This window comes from Schistosoma mansoni, chromosome W (genome assembly GCF_000237925.1).
Source record: "Schistosoma mansoni strain Puerto Rico chromosome W, complete genome".
Classification (NCBI taxonomy): domain Eukaryota; kingdom Metazoa; phylum Platyhelminthes; class Trematoda; order Strigeidida; family Schistosomatidae; genus Schistosoma; species Schistosoma mansoni.
Genome location: NC_031502.1, coordinates 43,353,449 through 43,371,371, shown reverse-complemented (window position 1 = coordinate 43,371,371; position 17,923 = coordinate 43,353,449). Strand labels below are relative to the sequence as shown.

At 31.6% G+C, this 17,923-nt stretch overlaps 1 protein-coding gene across 1 annotated transcript in view; it reads right to left on the bottom strand.

Annotated features, from left to right (window-relative positions):
• Nucleotides 1–17,923, bottom strand: part of Smp_142730 (putative rho gtpase activating protein) — a gene marked incomplete at both ends in the record, with an annotated part of 42,322 nt that overhangs the window by 9,381 nt on the left and 15,018 nt on the right. The window contains one exon of the mRNA XM_018789800.1: nucleotides 16,654–16,814. Coding sequence (XP_018655206.1) covers nucleotides 16,654–16,814 — 161 coding nt within the window. The remainder of the gene's footprint in view (nucleotides 1–16,653; nucleotides 16,815–17,923) is intronic.

The following is a 17,923-nucleotide window of genomic DNA, read 5'->3' as shown; positions in this document are numbered from 1 at the left end:
AATTCAGGACCTATCAGTATAACTAAGATAATAATCAATATTTGTCTGAAAATTGTCAATTAGAATTGTTTGTTTTACTTAGGTAAATTACATAATGATTTATTTAATATTTGTTTAGCCGATTTTTTTAATGAACAAATTACGTTGTCACTTTGAACAAATATACTCATAATGGAATCTCGAATTAAAAACTAAAACAAAGGTTATACATTTCATATGATATACGGTCTGAGAAGATCATTATTGCCAAGAAACGACAAGTAAAAGCAGTTTAGATCCATTTTGAAATGATATTTTAGAACAATATTAACACTTATTATGCTTACCTATAAAGAATTAAGTATATTTTAAATAATAAACAACAAATTATTAAACAGTCTCTCTAGTTATTTTATGAGGAAAAAAAGATGTCTAAGAGATCTGGACTCCATGTAAATAGAGGTTGCGATCTGCGTAACTGCAGCAAATGACATGAGGATGCCATATTTGAAAAATTCCCATATTGTGATTTAGAACAACATATATAAGCGAACAATATTGTTTTCGTTTAGATCTTCATCAGGCTTTACTCTAATATACAGTAATATTTATATGCATATACGAAATATTAAACCAATCAAGGCAGTTTATGAGTCAATGATAACAATGGAATAGATTACATAATTAAAATTAATAATAAGTGAAAAGTACAAATTGATAGTGTAATGACAGGTGTAATAGTTGTGATAAGAATAATAAAAGGCTTGAATCAATGTTACATAATAGGAAAATAGGTCAGTGATTAGAAAAATATAGACACTGAAATAACATTCATAGAAATTATAAGATTACGTAATAAGAAGTGTTTAGATAATTGGACCGTGAAGCGAATATTAGAAAAATAGTAAGTAAATAATTGATAGGGGGGTGAAGGAAAATAAACGAAGAAAGAGTATGGAAAATAAAATTATTTATTAAGGCCAAGGAAGAGATAAGGGTGTTACAAATTTCTTATGAACACAAAGACTTGGGTTGTTGAATCGAATTCCCATAGCTTCTGTTATGTGTAAGAGACGAGATCGAACCCCATAAGGAAAACTAGTAGGAATACGATAAATAACTTTAAAAGACTGATTTCTGTCAACTTCATGACCTCTATCAATCAAGTGGGAAAGAATCGAGCTCCGTATCGACTTGACCATACCTTTTCCTAACCACGAAGGGAGGTGTTCACTAACTCTTTGGTTTAGTTTTCTGGTGGTGCGCCCAATATAGCTTTCTCCACAGGGGCAGCTGAATTCATAGATACACATAGAAGTGACATAACCAGGCAACTTATCCTTTAGTTGGGGAATCACCATAGATCGTGTCGAGTAAGAAAGAAAGAGGTTGGTTGCATTAAACGTTCTCTTAACTGCTTTAGTCAGTCTATCCCGTAGTACATCATCAGCTAAATCGCCGTTGAATTGTAGTTTCAGGAAGAGTGGTTTCTTCGCAGCTGTTGATATCTTTATTTTCTTATTTGTTAAATGCAAATGTTTCTCCAGGAATCCTTGCGGATAACCCCTTTCAATCAACATATTATGGATAACCTCTAACTCATTATTGATTTAATCGACTGAGCAAATCTTCCTAGCTCTATTTGCCAGACATTTTACTAAGTTTCTTTTATAGTGGAGAGGTACAAAGCTTAAGAAGTGTGTGTACTGGCTAGATGATTGGTTTAATAATTTCGTATATGCATATAAATATTACTGTATATTAGAGTAAAGCCTGATGAGGATCTAATCGAAAACAATATTGTTAGCTTATATGTGTTGTTCTAGATGCCATATTTATTGTGTAATTATTTATAAATTGTCATTTATAGATATGTGAATGTTGAGATACTAACAAACTCAACGAATTCAAGTTAACTCTCAACAGCAGGTTCCAAGCTCTACAGGATCTACTGAAAGAACAAGAAACTACGATAGAGGACTATTGGAAATGAATCAAAGAAGCACTAACTTCAACGTGTTAGGAGGTTCTGGGTCGCAAGAAGCATCATCATAAAGAATGGATCTCTATGGGAACCCTGGACAAGATTGAAGAAAGGAATAACAAAACGACAGCAATTAACAACAGCCAAACACGAGCAGAGAAAGTCAAGGCACAAGCAGACTACGCAGAAGCAAACAAGCAAGTGAAGAAAAGCATTGAAGTTGACAAGCAGAAATACATGGGAGAGCTAGCAACGACGGCGAAATAAAGCTGAAGGAGAACGGAATATGAAACAACTATATGATACAACGAAGAAACTGGCAGGGAGATATAGCGAACCGGAGAGACCAGTCAAGGACAAAGAAGGAAAGACAATCATGGAGACTCAATAACAGAGAAAATGATGGGCAGAATACTTCGAGAAACTGTTGAATAGACCAGCCCCATTGAATCCACCGGACATCGAAGCGGCACACACAGACCTCCCTATATCTGTTACTGCACCAACGATCGAAGAAATCAAGATGGCCATAAAAACAGATCAAAAGGGGAGGGCAGCAAGACCTGACAATATACCGGCTGAAGCACTGAAGTCAGAAATTGAAGTAACTGCAAACATGCTTCACTTTCTATTCAAGAAGATTTGAGGGGAAGAACAAGTGTCTGAAAAGAAGGATACCTCATCAAGATACCAAAGAAAGGAGATCTGAACAAATGTGAGAATTACAGAGTCATCACGCTACTGTCAGTACCAGGAAAAGTTTTCAACAGCAGCAGCAGCCTCTGAATCAATAGGCCTCAATATACACAAAGGAAAAAGCAAGATTCTCAAATACAACACGGAGAGCACCAACTCAATCACGCTTGATGGCAAAACTCTGGAAGAGGTGGAAATATTCACGTACCTGGTAAGCATCATTGATGAACAAGGAGGATGGGATGCAGATGTAAAGGCGAGGATTAGCAAAGCAAGGACCGCACTGCTACAATTGGATAACACATGGAACTCCAAACAACTGACAACTAACACCAAGGTCACAATCTCCAATACGAACGTCAAGACAGTCCTACTGTACGGAGCTGAAACGTGGAGAACTACTACAACCATCTTCAAGAAGGTACAAGCATTTATAAACAATTGTCTATGCAAAATACTCAACATTCACTGGTCGAATACTATCAGCAACAGCGTTTTATGGGAGAGAACAAACCAGCTTGCAGCTGGAGAGGAAATTAGGAAAAGACGTTGGGAATGGACCGGACATAGATTGAGGAAATCACCAAACTGCATCACGAGGCGATCCTCAACTTGGAATGGTGAAGGGAAGTGGAAAAGAGGAAGACTGAAGAACACATTACTTCGGGAGATTGAAGCACATATGAAAAGGATAAATGTTAACGAGAAAGAACTGGTAAGGATTGTTTGGGACAGGGTTAGATGGAGAATGCTGGTGTGCGGTCTATGCTCCTCCACGATAAGTAACAGGCGTGAGTAGTAGTAGTAGTAAATTACCCTGTTGAAGTTGTGGATTTATGAAAAGGTTGATCCTATCTTAGTTGTCTGATAATCATGTCTATATTTATTTACATTTAAATGTTAGTAAATGTTGCACAAGTTTTAGGTATTTTTGATAGTTCAATAAACAAGCATGTATTTGAAAATCATTTCCCTTATAGTAAGTCACCTGTTAAATCTAAGACGATTAAAGCATTTCATTCCATTGATGATATAGTGTTAGAATTATATACTTCCAAGAGTAAGATGGAAATGAATGATTACATTTATTTTTCAAGTGATTTTAGGGATAAAAAGCATTGTCTATATAAATCTATTAAGGTATCTTATTAGAATAATTATGCAGCTGTGTAAATATTTATATACAAAACCACGTATTTTAATCAATGTACACTGTATATAACAATAATTTAATATATTATATAAAGTATCCAGCATTACCACGACTACCGTAATTAGTAAATTCAGTGTTCAATAGTGGTATAAATATATATATGTAATGTCGTGCAATTAAGGTTGAGTTTTCTCAAATATGCGCCCAAACGTATCATGATAATAATAATTATAATGATAATGTATGTGGTAATTTCTGTATACATAAGTTAGAATCGTAAGCGTGACGGTAGAGTGATGTTTCTTGTAGGTTTTCTCTTTTATTATTCTTGTTCCTTAATTTTGTATTCTACATTAGAAATAAATAAATAAGAATATTATAAAATATTTTGATTGTGTAGATGTGTGTGTTTAGGAAAGAGCATAATTTATCTTTATTTCCCTACCTCTCTCCAACTTTCCTGTATGATACATAGCTTATATTCCATTGAATGACTGTAGAGTGGTACACCTGATGTATTGAGCTCAAAGATATAAACCAGTGAATAGCTAAATGGCATCTTGTGAGGGTATAGTCAGGGTTGTGGGTGCACATTTGTAAAGAGTACCAAACTAGGACGAAACCACTGTTTAGTAGTTCTAATTTCTTCATGATTCACAAAATTATCAGACAATGATGAAAAAAATTTGTATCGATATGCTATCTCGTTATATTTCTTCCTACTACTTTTTATTGATTTATTTTGTAACCCTAAAATTTTTTAATTTAAGGTTATACAATTTGTAAGTAAATGGTTGATCTATAAATTTTCATCCTGGACTGGTGGTGGTCGATAGAGGAACCACTGAAAACAACCTTTTCTGTATTTAGAAAAAAGCCACCCCTGACTTCACATGACTAAATTCAGAATTAATAAACCTGAAAAAGGCGATTATATTAACATTCAGTGTAATTACAATCAGTTCGTAATAAATGACGATAGTTACTTTATTGTATAGGGATGTTTCCAACCATTTTATGTTAACTCTTTAGGAAATAACCGCACTTATTTTGTATGTCAATTCATTTGATTAATAGGAACTAAATAATTTACTAATTGACAGAAACTAGTTTGACATCAATATGTTAAGATCGATTAAAGATGATTCCATATTTTGATGTTGGTTTGTTCTCTGAGCTGGATGGTTTGGTCGTGGAGCTTTCATCGTCCTTCTGAACGACATCATCAGCACAAACTTCGGGAAGAAGTGAAGTGTTTGAATTTCTCCACATGTGATTCACAGCTTGTCCTCTGCACCTCGATGTTGATTGGTTCTTATTGACCTTAAATCTGTCGTTGTTTATTTCTTTGTTTTGGTTGTATCTCCTATTGGTTTGATTTTTGTTCCTATGTTCCTGCATAATTTTCTTGATTGGTTGATAGATTGGATTGATTTCAATATGTTTGTTTATTGCTGATTGACCTGAGTGCCAAGCTTCTAAAAATTCTCTGGTATTTTTGGAATTGCCTCTGTCCAAAATCTGCACATTTTCCCAGTCGAATGTATGTCCGTAGTTGTCCACGTGTATTGATACGAGTGAAGAAATGTCGTGGCGTTTGACCGCTAATTGGTGTTCATGTAGGCGAAGATGCAGGGGGCGTCCGCTTTGTCCAATATAGTGTTTATTGCAGTTGGTACAATTTATCTTGTAGATGATGTTCGTTTTGTCCTCTTTTGCCATTTCATCTTTTGGTTTGCATAAGATTGAGTGGAGGGACCTTGTTGGTTTGTGGGCTACACCTATTCCGAAGGTTTTCAGCAGCCTTGTTGTGGTTTCCGATATGCCCTTTATGTATGGTAGGGTGATCCTTTTGTTGATTTTTATACTTGATTTCGTTTCTGATGGTGTGTGCGACTGGTATTTTTTGATGAAATTGATTAGATAGCCGTTCTTTTGAAGAATGGTTTTCAGGTGTTTTTCTTCATTTTTTCGTGCTGTGATTGTATTGCAGTGTGTTCTCGCCCTCTTGATTCCATATTCACAATGCTTATTTAACGTTATGAATAAATTATAAATCCAACAAAGATCTTATTGTTATCCAAATATGTTGCTAAGTAACGAAACGATTACTTTTAATATTTCAAATTAGGAGTAAATCTGTCTATAATTTCATTTCCCTGAATGTCTAATTAGCTTGTGATAAATTATGACTGTAACAAATAACTACCGTTATCAATATTATCATACATATTTATGTCTCCATGATTCAGTTTTTTTTCGCGCTAATTTTAATCTGTAAACGAAAAATGACATTCATTTCAATTCTGAAGGAATTAGTTATTAGGAAGACGTAAAGCTTAAGAATACATTTGATTAATTTATCAATGAAAAAAGTGATAGTCGCAGATAATCTGGTGAAATATATATTTTTTTTGTGAATTCTAAGGAGTGGCGAACGATTATTTAAAATACGAATCTTAAAATGAATTGTATAGATAGTATTATTTGTTTTTATTCTGCTATATTATCCCATTTGCTCTATAACTCAAAATTTACATTGTTTATAACATTACTAATATTAGTGTCTGTGTAAGAAAACTTAATTTGAGATGCTGAAACTAAACGTCAGCAAATGGGATAAATTTAAAACTGGTTTTTAAGTAACCTTATACACAACGTCGAAAGGAGTTTATGAGGGGCTACACTTTAGTCTGGATTATTAGTGACATACTTTGTCTTCGTTTAGCCAAAAAAGGATAGGGGTGCTGGTGGTGTTATTAACAAAGTTACAATATCCAGTTTGTACTTAAAAATTTCACCTGATTCTTTGCTAAATAAAAGAATTTCCAGTAATGAGGACAAAAATACTTTCTCTCTCTCTCTCTCTCTCTCTCTATATATATATATATATATATATATACGGTTGTTTTCTTATTTATTATTGTTATTAAGCATGTATAAAATAAGATGCTTGTAAGAGAACTAGAGCGTGGGATCGATTACGTGTGTATGAGTTGTAAATGAGTTGAACGTGATGAATTCTCACATATTTTAAAGGAAATGTATGATGAAATTTTAGCACAACGGTTAAAAGAACAGTGTAAATTCACAATTTATTTAACTAGTTTAGTTGTGTAATTGCTTTTCTATATGTGAACTTATTCGATCATCGAGATTTTCAGATAGAAGTACATCAATATAAGTAAATAATGATCCTATCATCATATATGCAAATTACTAGCATAACCAGGGGAATTCATGAGTCAATAATAATCAAATAGATAAAATGAGTAAAACGTACGAATAGGTTATATATATATATAGTGTACTACCACACAATTTAGCCAACAAGTTAGCGAGCATTCCCCTTTATTGTTTACAAAGGAACGTGCAAGATGCAGGAAATGAATAATCTTTAAGTTCAGAACAAACTATTATAAGCGTAAGGACTTTTTTTCTTTTTACGATATATTTTGTTCACGAAATAGAAAGTGTATCACATACAGTATCAAAATCAGTCATAATGCACCAAACCAATTAGATAAAAAATAAAGATTAATGAACATCAGTTCAGTGACTGCATGGTATTATGCCTATTATAAGATCCAAAGGTTTGAAATATGACCTGCAGAACAGTGCTAAATCAGAAAAAACAGCTATTCAGTGGTTTCTATTTTTCAGTGTGTCATCATCTTAAATCAGTTCATCATGAAAACTATCCTTGTATGAGATGAATCTTCATAAACATTCTAAAGAAACAATAAACCTTTTATTGATTTGTTATTTATTGTGGCCTACAAAAACTAAAAGATGTTTATTAAAAATTACCTGCTAATAAAATAAGTTTCATGGAATTTATTATGGAATATATGATGCAACAAATCTATTATATTTAGTATATTAGTGACATGTCTCCAAATATGATTTGTTGACTCTTTTGATTTGATGTTATGATGAATGCAGTAGATTACATTGGAAGTGACAAAATACATTTACTTATTCAGATCTCAAGACGCTTTACTCAGGAATACAACTAAACGCGGTTGTTAAAATTTCATCCTATAGGTTTAGAATTTCATCTAAGGAGACTAATTAGTAAATTCGATGGATTTTGTTTCTATCATTCGTTAAATCAGCACTAGGGTTGTTTTTAAACTAAAACTAATCACATTGTTTCACTGTGTACATCGGTTTAAAGTATAAAAAAGACCGTCTTAATTGTAGTTAAGATTAATGGTTATGTATGATTGACTGAATTTGGATATTGAACGGTTTGTACTTGAATATTAAGATGATATATAGCTCACGAGATATCTGTCTTTTCACTTTCATTTGTAGTAATTTTTTTTCAAAGCGTAGATTGGTTTAATGTATAAAAAAATTAGGTATCTAGTTATTTTTCATAGTCGATGTAGATGTTAAGTTGATTAAAGGTATCATAAAATGAGCTTTGAATATATTTGTATTTATATTTGCATCATAAATTAGTTACTTAATATAAGTTTATTTATCTTTTTATTTAACTAATTAGTGATTTACAAATTTTTTTGTTTTTAAATCACCTACCTTTCTATTCATTTAACTAACTAGTCAATTATTCAATTTCGGAATTTTAATAAGTAGTTCAATGTAAAGTTTCATTTCTTCTCATTGTTTGTTTAGTAAAAATAATGTAAGTATATGGATTTAATATGGATGTACTTCTATCTATTATTGCAAATGTTCAATTTTGTATCCTTGGAAAAGTTTTCAAACTGCATATATATATATATATATATATATATATATATATATATATTAGGTAAAATTTTAATTTATTTCTAATCTGAGTCGGTTATTGTGTATCTATTTACGTGTTCTTTTTATTTGTTAGCTTGTTTACTGATTTAAATATTGATTTATTTCCCATGGATAAGTAATCCAATAGAATTAAATTATAACCCCATTCATAATCTTGATGCATCTGATTTTTGAGTTTACTTTTTAGTTCTCTTTTTTTTTAAAGAAAATTTTGTATGTATGATATAGAAATTTCTTTTTTGAATAAAATGAAAGCACATTGTAAAATGAATTATTCAATGGATATGGAAGGAAATCATGGTTTATTGGGTACAAATATCACTTAAATAAACTAAAAAAAATGTTAATGTCTCGGGTACGATAGTAATAATAATAATACTGTTTAAGAAATCAGTAATTAGTTTATTATCTATTCTGGATTCTCACTAATTATATTTATTAAATAGAACGCCATTTGGCTTTCCATAAGAAAATATTACAAAAATGATTAGTTGACAAATTGTAGAATTCCTTTCAAGCTACTTTTGACATTTGATTAGACTTTCTGTGAACTATGTAAAAACGGATTCTAAGTAAATTTGTTTGTATATACCAAATGTTGAACTTAGAATAAGGTAAGTTGATTGACCAATGGTTTAAATTTTATTGGATTATTTCAGTAAATTATAACAATTAAATTGTTTAATATTTTGAAATTTACTTTTGTTGTGTTTTATGTTTTAACAATTTAATCCATGAATAAAAAACACTTATTCGGTGCCAATTGTGTTGTCGTTTTTTTTTTGACTAACTTACCACTTTACGTACATTCGCTATTCGTTACTTCAATATATTCAAATGAATTAAGTTGTCAATAAAACAATCAACTGATGGTATCTTGATATGTATGGATATATTTCATTTATTCATTTGTAGTTATCAAACAATAACGATATGAGGTAGTGAACTGATTGATGAACAGTGACATATTCTTATTTAAAAATCAAATGTCTACTGACTTAATTGTATTTTCTAGGGAACAAGAATTAATCACCTATAGCAGTGTGGTGTGGTCTACTTATATCCATATAAGTAGTATATGGTGTTGGTCAGACATAGAATGTATTTCGGCAGAAGACCGATGAGCAAAGAACTGAAATGAAGCGCAATCGTTTGGAAAATGCATGAGCAATGAAATTAGAGAAGAAACAGAGAAGATTGAAACAATTGGTTGTTAATTTGCAAATTGACTGTTCATTGTTTGGTTATCAGAATTTACTGAGATAGTCTGTAATCTTTGCTTAAATACATTCGATTGTCCCCAACCAGTGTTCCGTTCACAACAGCAGTACTTTGGAAAAAAGTTTTAAGTTATTTGGCAAACAAAATGCATTAGTAGACAAAACCGTTATTATACTTGGTAGGGTCAAAATACTTATGAGACTAAGGTGTAATTAGTATTGGGAAAGAAATATAATACAACACTTAGAAATTTCTGAAAAAAAATTTATTTACAGAATTTGAAAACATTTTATGTAAAACAAGTGGATAATATTTGAAAAAAGTTGAGTATTTGATTGATAGGCAGTAATGACTTAGAATTCATCTGATTTTAAGTTAATAGATTTGGCTCAAATTAAGAACAGATATCATTCTGTGATATTAAAGAAGATAGCAATCAAATGTTTCCTAATGCAATCATAAACTTTATGTTAGATTGTGTCTGCTAACTGTGAGGACAGCAGAATAGGTTACATATATACGCATGATCGTGGTTCCTAACAAGCGCCTGCAGGATCTATGGAGCTTGCTTAACTATTAAATTCAAGTGAGAACTGACTTATGATGATATCATCTAGATACATTAATAGGTGAAGATCATCAGATTAAATGGAGGTTTAATTACTGTTTGACAAGTGCTCGAATATCTGTAGAAGCACCAATACCTTCTATTTTTCATGTATGTCTTGATGATGATCAACAGCCGTCGTCTGAAGTTTCCAGTCGACTGTTTCCAGCAGAGTAACACCAAATGCAGTTCGCCACCTCTTCAGATCACGTTGCTTATAAGTAGAATTCGGTAAGCTACATAGTTTTAAAAATGACTCAGACTAATACGATGTGTGCCTCTCTCACTATTAGTAAAGTTTTTCAGTCTTTATCCAAGGTGAAATATTCATTGTCCAGGTAATCTTTACTTGGAGATTTCGACAAAAACTTAGAATACATATAAATATTAAATGAAAATTAAGTAAGTCATAATATTCAGTTGTAAAGTTTATTTACAAAAAAATGAATCCTTAAGAAAGAGTAAGCTACCTAAAGGTCATATCCAACTTTATAAAAACAAGACAATCGATCTTCTTAAATATTAGATCTTAGTGCTGTTTCATGTAAGCCATGGAGTTTCTAAAGATTAGGAATAAATTAAATCATCCTAAACTCTCTTGAGCGTAAACTTTATAAATATTTGCAAAGACATTATTAAGTTCTTGTTAATGTCCACTCTCTTTACATTCGTTATCGTTTCACTGTTACAAGCGCACAAGGAAACTCAAAAGTGTTATAGTCAATGAGAAGAAAGGATTTTTAAAATAAGTTTTCCAATAATCAATCATATATATATATATATATATATATCGATTAGTAGAAGAGTAAGTTTACAGATAACATGAATCCATATATTAACAAACGAACTAAAATTGCTTATCGATCCGAAAAAATAAGAACGATAATAGTAAGACTGTAGCCGAAAGAAAATTTCAATAGATGAAGTTATGCTACAAAATGAAATTCATGCATAATGTTAACAGAAACAATATCTGAAGTTTCTCAGTTAACTATTCGATAACTAATTCAGACATACATTTGGGTACAGTGTTACTGAGAACGTTTATGTGAATGTATGTGTCTGTATGCACAATAGTTTACTAACTGTAATCCAAAAAAGGATAAGTGTCTCAGAATTTAATGTTTGGATTTATGGGTTGGCTTTTCGCTTTTCACAGGTTATCAGTGGTATGATAAACATAATGAACATTTTTTTTTTACTGAAGACTATTCAAAGGATTAGGCGGAAGTAATAAGAAGTTTTATATTACAATATTGTAAAAGGAATGAGAAATACAATGTATTTGTGTGATTGTAGACAAATGTGTCTAAAGAACTATTACTTTCAGACAATTTTTTTCAGTTTTCGTTCCCCTTATGGTTTAATCGATAGGATGGAATTGTGAGTAATGAAGCTGCAAATTTTATTTTTGGATTGTATTTGGTATTGAACCGACGATGGAAGTTTTGTTTGGTGGCTAGTGTGAATGATTGCTGATATAATAATATATATATATATATATATATATATAATCTAGGTAGTTTACAGGAAAGTTGTAAACCACCATAGTAGACCTTGGCCACTGTAAAACTTTTATTTCCCTTATGCAATAGGGTATGAGTAAATGTACTATCAATTAATAAAAAGCAAATTAAAAAAAAATTATAAAGCAACATGAGCCTTAGATATTCTTCTTCATGTTACCAAATTTATATACTTCGAGAAATTTTTTAAATTCTCTTTGATGTCCAAAGCCACAACCAACAATTTGACATAAAAGGAATTGATTTTGAGGTCATTCAATAGAATCAATCATTCGGAGCTTGTTGAGAACTTATCCTTTGAAAAACAGTCTAAGAGAAAAATTATTGATGTACTCACTTGTATATCATAAGAAAGTTTTACAAAAAGTTTTCCAGTGGAAAAGGAAATATCATTCCAAATAAAGGAGGAAAAAGATGAAAGACCAATAAATTGAGACAAACAAACAGGAGAAGACAAGCACTTAATTATCTCTCCTTTGTATTTAGGATAACATTGTCTTCGAGGACAATAGGAGGGTAAGTAGTTAGTTTCCTATTACTAAGTGTTTACCATAGTTAACCTATTTCACAAAACTGGCGATTAAACAAATCTAGAATCATACCTAAATTCTGTAGAAGCCGATAATACGAACTGGACGCTTTTATTTAAATACGTTTTATCTAAATAAGATAACAAAACCATACGAAATACCTCTTTATTTCTTAAATTCTTACTAGTCGCCACGTTCATCCGTCTTCAATGAAGGCTCCTGTATAAGTAGTGGAAGGCTCTCCATCGGTTCGAGTTTGGAGAAAGTTTTGCCTTATGTTCACATTTGAAAATTATCATAGGAGAATAACTTAAGTGACATAATTATCAGGATTACGTTCATATAGTCTGTATGAGAATTTTCGGGAACACATGATCGGAAATATTGATTGAACTATATGTGTAAGGTATCAGCGAAATTTCCTAGTGTTAGGCTTCTCATAGGGTTCAAACTAGAGCGATAAGTAAAATGACTTAAAATGTTCTTAGAAGGCTATTTTCAGTGAATCTAGACAAATAAATTTTTAATATAATCAAGGTACTGATAAAATTAACATCAAGTCTACAACTCAAATAAGTTTGCTATTTAATTAAGTATTTTCATAGGGCACCTAACAAATCAGAAGATAGTTGTCATCCTAAAAGATAAGAAGTACTGTGTAGCTACTTCATTCTATTTCGCGACTCCTTATCAGCGTCGCTTAAAACTGTCCACCACACAGAGACAAAAACCAATGACAAGTGAACATAATAATACTTAACCACTGCTTATTAAATTTCTGCCCAATGATCAAATCTTAGTCTATCCACAGTGCGGAATACAGGGTTATGTCAGCATATTATTAAAATGGTTAATTCTAAGCAATTAGTGCTACTTTCAGCTGACAAGCGTTCTTAGTCATAAAATACATAATCTAAAATGGGATGCATGCATGATTTATAGTTCACATTCAACAACTCTTCATTAACTGAATATAGATTGTTTGTCCTCATATGATTAAGAGGATTCATTAGAGAAAAATTTAGGTTACGTTGGAAATTAAAAGGGATAAAGTGACTTGCTCCATATTTAAAGCTTCAACTTACCTAATTATACTTAATAAAATGGGTTTATCATTAGCTTTCTAGCATCGCTTTATTTTTTGCTTATGAAGAGTAAATACTGAGTGCTATATTGTGAACTAGTAGTTAGAAAATTAGATTAAAAACATCGTACTCATTACCTAACTATTAAATGTCAACCTGTGAGCATGTTATATCGATGAAGTTCACGAATCAATGATTAATCATTCGAAACTGATATAGAGATGAAATTTACACCCCGCTTAGCTGGAAATATATACTAGCGCTAAAGTTTATGTTAGTTCGAAAATGCGGTTTGGTGTTTTTCGTTCATGTATGTTTATTCTCGCTTTTAGACTTGAAATCATTTTGTACAAAGACCGAGATAGAGATAGTACTGTTAAAATGTCCTACTTGTCATTAAGATCATGAAAACTTAAATAAATTTATATTAATCAACAGCTTCCATTGAAGTCAAGGCAGTTGTTTAAATGGATGTATCAAAACCTTGATTGTTTAAGTCTAGTTTCGATTGAATTTTTGGTAGAATAGATGTTGTCGCTAACGGTCGTTGAATGTTTTTTTCAACATTACAGAACATTATCCATTTCTTGAGCTGCTCAGTTAAAATATTTTTGTTCGGGATATTGTTTAAAGACGTTTAGAGATTCTGTGGAGAAGCATGAGCCAGCCTAAAGTTGAAGCAGGCACTAAAATTTAGTCATTCGGTTCTCCCAATATTCTGGTACTAAACGTATAACAGTCATAGACCCATCACAATTTAAGTCCTATAGCAGGTTTTCTCATTGAAATACAGATCGTGGTTCGAAATGGAGATCCCAGTATCGTTACTGAAATTCATCTTGAAGATTTAAACTTTGAGATAGCTATAGTAAAAGAAATCATTATATACTTCGAACTGTATTTACTCATTGATTATGTTGTGCTGTTTTAGGATGTATTAAAAGAGAATACAAAGTCCAAGACTTTGGTTTCATATCTGCTGATATTCATTGACAACAATAATTCTGTAGTCTCTCAGCGGGTGCAGTATAAATTAATGCTAGATCTTTTAGTTTTCACAGATCTCGTATTCAACCGATTCGTTATAAGTACATATACCTTTTATTCTTTTGAAACAAGTTTTTTTCGTAATGTAATATCACTACAATTGGTATTTACAGTTTTAATGTTATATGCAATCTATGTAGAAATGGTTTAATCTCTAGTTGAAATTATTTTACCAAAGTATCAAATGAATGTTGGATCAGCAATTAGGAAAAATCACAATGAATTCACATTAATGTGTATCCGTTTAATGTTATCAATGATATTTCACTAACTGAAAACCTATTGCATTTTAATGCATTTACATAAAAATTGTATGAAATAAGTTTTGTTATAGCCAGATATTCAATGTGGAGACTAAAACAAAAACAACTCAAGAAACCGTAAATAATCTTATTGTTGAGTGCACTAACAATTGGAAGCAAATACGATTTAAAGTGTGATCAAATGATAGTTAATGAAGAACATTAAAAGAATATCTAGATTTTCCTTGAAAAGGAAGTTATGTAAAGACCTAATGTCTGATTGACATATTTTTTAATAGAAAAACATACTTATGTGGAAAGATAGTCAAACACTTTTAATTTGAATAGTCTATACATTTTCCTATATATTTCAATTTTTTAATTTAGCATAAAGCACTTCATGTATTTAAGTTATGAGTAATTTGGTTGTAGAGTTACTATGAGTGGTTTCTATGATGGTCTAACTTCAATTGGTTCATGATCTCAACTATTAAAATTACTATAATATCCACAAAACCCCTTCTGATAAAAATCACTTTATACCTATGATTGTATATAGTAATATACGACTAATTCACTTTCTTCTTTATCATACTCATTAATAATAACTGATCAGAATACATAACTATTTTTGAAAACTATTTGGTTGAACAATAATCAAATGTGGTTGTTAGCTGCTTATGAAATTTAACTGCGAACAGTTCAATTATTCAAGATAAAATAAAAAGTAAGTTATAATTATTGAGAAAAAACATTCTTTACTCAAAAATGATTTGGTCTTTTGTAAGTTTCATATGTTTGAGATCATGAGTCAATTGAAGCTAGACTACCATGAAAAACCTGGAAGTACTGGACGGTCGTTTCGTCCTATTGTGGGACTCCTCAGCAGTGCTCACCCATGACTTATGATTTCAGCTATATGAAATACTAAAATCTCCACAATACTCCTTCATAATATTGATCATATGCTTACAAGTGACTGGCTCCATGAGGTATTTCCTGGGGTTCTAGTGAGAGGCAGTGACCAGTGGAGTTCAACCAGGTCTGTTGTAAGATATCAACTCACTGAAGACAATGGTGAATGGTTGCTCAGTTTCGTGGATTGATTGAAATCAGACATTAACACCGTTAGATGCCGGCTCAGTGGTCTATCAGTTAAGTGCTCTGGCGCAAGACCGATATGTCCTGGGTTCGAATCTCTTGAGGCGGGATCGTGGATGGGCACTGCCGAGGAGTCTCATAATAGGACAAAACGGTCATTCACTGCTTTCAGGTTTTCCATGGTGATCTAGTTTCAATTGACTCATGATTTCAACCGTATAAAATTACTTAAACCTCCACAAATCCCCCTTTTGTAAACTCATTTAACAATGAAGATTTGATCATCATACTAGGCGATATGATAATAAATAGAATGTGATTATGTTATCATTTATTAACGGATTACACACATGTCATTAAATCAACATATTTTTAAAGGTTTCGTTTAGAAGTATTAGAATAGTTATGAAACTACGAAGTACTAGATATTTTTTTACATCGTAGGTTAAATTATTCTCAAAAGTACAGCCCATACACTTTTTAAGCTTGAATCAAAACAGTATTCTAATGAGGTTCTTTCGGTTTTTTATTAGTCTTCAGAAGATATATAGAAACTACTTGTAAACTTTACCAGTCTTTGGTGTATTATTCAATTGGTTAAATTTTTGTGAAAGAAAACTAGAAACATATCGTTTCTTAATTATTATCTAGAAAAAAAATTACATACAAGAAAAACTGGATCTAAAATATATTTGCTTACCTGATTATTTGCTGGTAGGCAGTCTAAAATATTCAATACAAGTTTTGCACCGCTTTGTGTAAATCCAGGCAATGCTATTTGCATGGCATCATAAAACATTGGATACAATGCACTAGTAAATAAGGGTTCTGGTAATTCTCGAAGAAAATCTTTAAATACAGCTGAATACAATTTGAAAAAAAAAATAGAAGATATAAAATATTGTATAGAGAAATTCATACAAAATAATTTTGTACTATGTTTTGGTAAGAAGAACTTCTTTAATCATTATAAAGAAATGAATTATTATTGCATCATATTTGATGAATATAGTTTTCAGTTATGAACGTGCTCAGTTTTCAATGACTGCAATTATAGCAACGGTGGGATTCGGACATAGCTAGCGAATGAGACCTATGTTAGAAGAGATGCATGTTTTACACTTTATTATCAGCCAGTGTTTAAAATTATAATAAGCTGGTGACAACGTGTAATGCATAAAGATTTTTACTCAAAAAAGTTTGGTCGGATGTAGACCTAAATGTCAACGGTGAAAAGATACAAACCAGTGGTAATAATAATAATGTATGTATAGTGAATATACCTCATCGACACAGTTTTTTTTATGTCATTTAGTATTTGAGGAAGGAAGGTGAGGTTTTTGGAGAAGGGTTATGGATTCTTTTGGTATGACTAAACCTGACGAAAAGCTACTAGATATGAAATAAGTACTTTTTTATAATTAAATCAAAATGACTGAACATTTTTATCAGTATTGTATTTTGTCTTACATCTCCAGATAAAGCACTTTTTGTTGAAAAAAAGTGATAGATTAGAGACTAATCTACACTAATGACTTCTAAGTACCTAGTGACGGCTGATATGCTCATTTATAACCTTCATAAGATAAAAACTGAGAGACTCAAGGAAAGACACTGAGCAATTTTGAGGAACTTAAGCTTGACCAAACAACAAACATTCTCAATGAACTCCTAAACTGAACTCCAATCGTAGTTTCAGATATTTATCTGAGTTATTGAGGATACTTTAGCCGTTGGCGCGCGAGACCGATAGATCCTGGGTTCGAATCCTGAGAGTGGGACCGTGGGTGCGCACTGTTGAGGAGTCCCGTACAAGGACGAAACGATTGTCCAGTGCTTCCAGGTTCTCCATGGTGGTCTAGCATTAATTGACCATTAAATTACTAAAATCTCCACAACCCCCCTTCTGATTTTTAAACGTTTATAAATTTGTAGCATGTGAATTTTGGATTGTCAAACAAAATAAAATA